The sequence below is a fragment of the Meleagris gallopavo genome, chromosome 14, assembly GCF_000146605.3.
Source record: "Meleagris gallopavo isolate NT-WF06-2002-E0010 breed Aviagen turkey brand Nicholas breeding stock chromosome 14, Turkey_5.1, whole genome shotgun sequence".
In the NCBI taxonomy this organism is placed as follows: domain Eukaryota; kingdom Metazoa; phylum Chordata; class Aves; order Galliformes; family Phasianidae; genus Meleagris; species Meleagris gallopavo.
In genome coordinates this window covers 2,818,350-2,821,090 of record NC_015024.2, presented here as the reverse complement: position 1 = coordinate 2,821,090, position 2,741 = coordinate 2,818,350, and the positions used below count along the sequence as shown (strand labels likewise).

Genomic DNA, 2,741 nt, shown 5'->3' with positions numbered 1-2,741 from the left:
CGCGCCCCGCGGCCCCACGCACCTTCGGAGCACAGCAGGTTGGGATCCCCGTTGCGGACGTCCTGCCTGCGGGAGCGCCTGCGGAGAGGCGTGGGCTGCACGGCGCGCTCTTGTCCCCGGGCGCGGGGTCCCAGCACGACATACCTCTTGGTGCTGGGCACGAAGCGGGTGCAGGCGGTGCCGTCCCAGGCGCAGTACGGGTCCCGTGCCAGGCAGCACTCGGCGCACGCCTTGCCGTAGGCGCCGCAGCGGTGCAGGGGCAGCTGGGCCACGGCGGTGGCTGAGCCGGCGTAGAGCTGTTGCTACAGGGAGAGAGGGCTCAGCACCCCTGTGATGGAGCCCGCGAGTCCGGCAGGGCTCAGCCCCCTCCTCATTACCCGTTTGGAGGAGAGCTGCAGGCTGGTGATGGGGGACGCGTCCTGCAGGAGAGCAAGGGCAGCCGTTATAGATGGGGCACGGGAGGTGTGCAGCCCCCAGTGCAGGGACCCACCTGGAAAACCTGCAGCTCCTCCAGCAGCAGCGGCTCCATGCCGTGCCAGCTCTGCTGCGGTGCCGAGACCACCTTCAGCACAGTGCCCACATCTGCAGGGAGAGTGGTGAGTGGGGGGCTTAGAGATAGCCCCAGCCCTCAGCCCCTGAGAGCTCAGCCACGTGCCTGTGCCAATGAAGAGGACGTCGTAGTGGCCATCGGCGGCAGCCACACGATCGACGGCGATGCGGGTGAAGGTGTGGGGCACGCCAGCTTGCAGGAAGAGGGGCCGCTGGCCGTGGGGTAGCACTGGGTTGTACATCAATGGGTGGTGCCGGGCAAACTGGATCACCTCATCCGGGAAGTCCTTGGTGGAGCTGAAGGTGCCGAAGGTTCTGCTGGGGCACTGCGGGAGGCAGAGCTGCATCAGCAGGATTTCTATATTCCCCAGCAGCCCGTGCCACACCACATACCATGCCCGGGCGGGGGTACGGCACGCGTGCCTGGTATGGCACCCACTGGTAGTTGGGGCCCTCCTTGTGCGCAAAGGGGCCCAGGAACGCCCGGCGGATGTCGGCCATGGTGTAGATGCAGACAGCCGAGCCCTGGAAGATGGAGCTGGGGAGAGAAATGGGGCATGAGGATCAGCACGTGGCACACGCAGGGCGCACGACGGGCGTTACCTGGAGGTGGAGAAGGCGGCATAGACCAAGGGGTTGCGCTTGTCCCTCGTCTGCAGCAGGAAGACGTCACCTGTGGGCAGGGGAAGCATCAGTACAGCCCCTCCAGGCACCACCCGGCCATCCCAGTGGGCACTCACGGAGCTCATCGAAGTGCGTGTCTGCGCCGTCGGTGCCGGGCACGGCGCACACCAGGCGCGCCTTGAGGAACGTCGTCCACTTGTTCACCAGGCTGCGCTGCCCACCCACGTCATTCTGTGGGGCAAGGGATGGCCGCTGAGGGGTGGCACCACAGCCCCACGGCCACGCTGCGGCTGCCCACACCCACCCTGCAGATCTGGCCGATGCGACTGATGCTGGCCTTGCCCAGTCCCTGCTGCCGCTCCACCGCCATCTCGCGGAAGAAGAAGTAGATTTTGTCGTCGTCGGGGTTCTCGCTCTCCGGCACCCAAAAAACATCCACGAACTTGGGTTCTGGGAGTGGATGGGTGGCACATTCAGAGTCTGTGGGCACCCACGGGGACCCGGCGGGCGCAGAGACCCCCTGGCACTGACCGTTGAGCCAACGAGAGTCGTGCTGCTCCGTGCGGACGGACGGGCGGGAGCCCATGCTGCGGAAGATGGTGAAGTCGCGCCCCATCAGATCGGTGGCCACTCCTGAGTAGAGCTCCTCGCCTGGTGGGCATCGAGGGAAGGGTCATCAGGAGCCGCTCTGCCAGCCCCTGCCATTGCCTCGGGAGTGCCCTTGCTGCCCTCCTACCCACGAGAACGGAGGCGGCTGCATGCCGGGGGTCGTAGGGGCTCTTCCCTTTGCCATCCTCAGCACGCCGCGTGTCCAGCTTGAAGATGTGGTCCTGGGAGAGTGGGGTCAGTGGCGGCAGTGCCGTGTCGCACCATGCTGCACCATGGCACCCCACATCTCACCTCGGTGTGCTGGCCCACCTCCACGAAGGCGCAGGTGGGGTGGAAGGCACCGGTGCCGCAGGCGTACAGGTGGGTCCGGTTGTAGGCATGCAGGATCTTCACAAAGTTCATGCACTCGGCCTGGTGGTGCAGGGTGGTACCGAGCCCTCTCTGCAGCCCCCACCCTGCCCGCCCGTCCCATCCCGCACGCACTGTGATGTCCTTGCCGGCCCAGTTGCACTCCTCCCTCCACTCCACCGGAGCCGGCCAGTAGATCTGTGGGTGGGAAGAAAAGGTGGCATCCCCCACACCCAGCCAAAGGCACCAAACCCAAAGATCACACCACGGGATGCCAGCCCCACCTCTACCCGCCTCCTTTACCTTCCTGTCCCGCTGGCTGATGTTGTCCAGGCTCAGTGACAGCAGGTGGTTCTTGGCACCCACGAAGAGGCGGCCGCGCTCCTCATCCAGCAGCAGGGCCTCGTAGCAGCACGAGCGCTCCAGCTGGAAGAGTCGCAGCCCGTGGCGGGCCCGCAGCTCTGCAGGGCCGGGCCACTCTGCTCAGCCCTGCCCACGGACGGATCCCCAGGGCGTGCTCCCAACCCGATGCCACGACCCCGTTCCTGGGAGCCCGGACCCCATTCCTCGGTGCAGCGAGGGCTGAGAGCCGAGCCCCAGCTCCGTGCGTG

General features: G+C 66.6%; 1 protein-coding gene across 1 annotated transcript in view; it reads right to left on the bottom strand.

Moving 5' to 3' along the window:
• Positions 1-2,613, bottom strand: part of SEMA3B (semaphorin 3B) — a gene marked incomplete at its 5' end in the record, with an annotated part of 3,322 nt that extends 709 nt beyond the window's left edge. The window contains 14 exons of the mRNA XM_019619971.1: positions 6-78; positions 145-302; positions 378-419; positions 491-582; positions 656-875; positions 943-1,087; positions 1,153-1,222; positions 1,290-1,404; positions 1,478-1,623; positions 1,705-1,824; positions 1,910-2,003; positions 2,074-2,193; positions 2,266-2,328; positions 2,434-2,613. Of these exons, the coding sequence (XP_019475516.1) occupies positions 6-78; positions 145-302; positions 378-419; positions 491-582; positions 656-875; positions 943-1,087; positions 1,153-1,222; positions 1,290-1,404; positions 1,478-1,623; positions 1,705-1,824; positions 1,910-2,003; positions 2,074-2,193; positions 2,266-2,328; positions 2,434-2,613 (1,638 nt within the window). The remainder of the gene's footprint in view (positions 1-5; positions 79-144; positions 303-377; positions 420-490; positions 583-655; positions 876-942; positions 1,088-1,152; positions 1,223-1,289; positions 1,405-1,477; positions 1,624-1,704; positions 1,825-1,909; positions 2,004-2,073; positions 2,194-2,265; positions 2,329-2,433) is intronic.
• Positions 2,614-2,741: the final 128 nt, after the last annotated feature.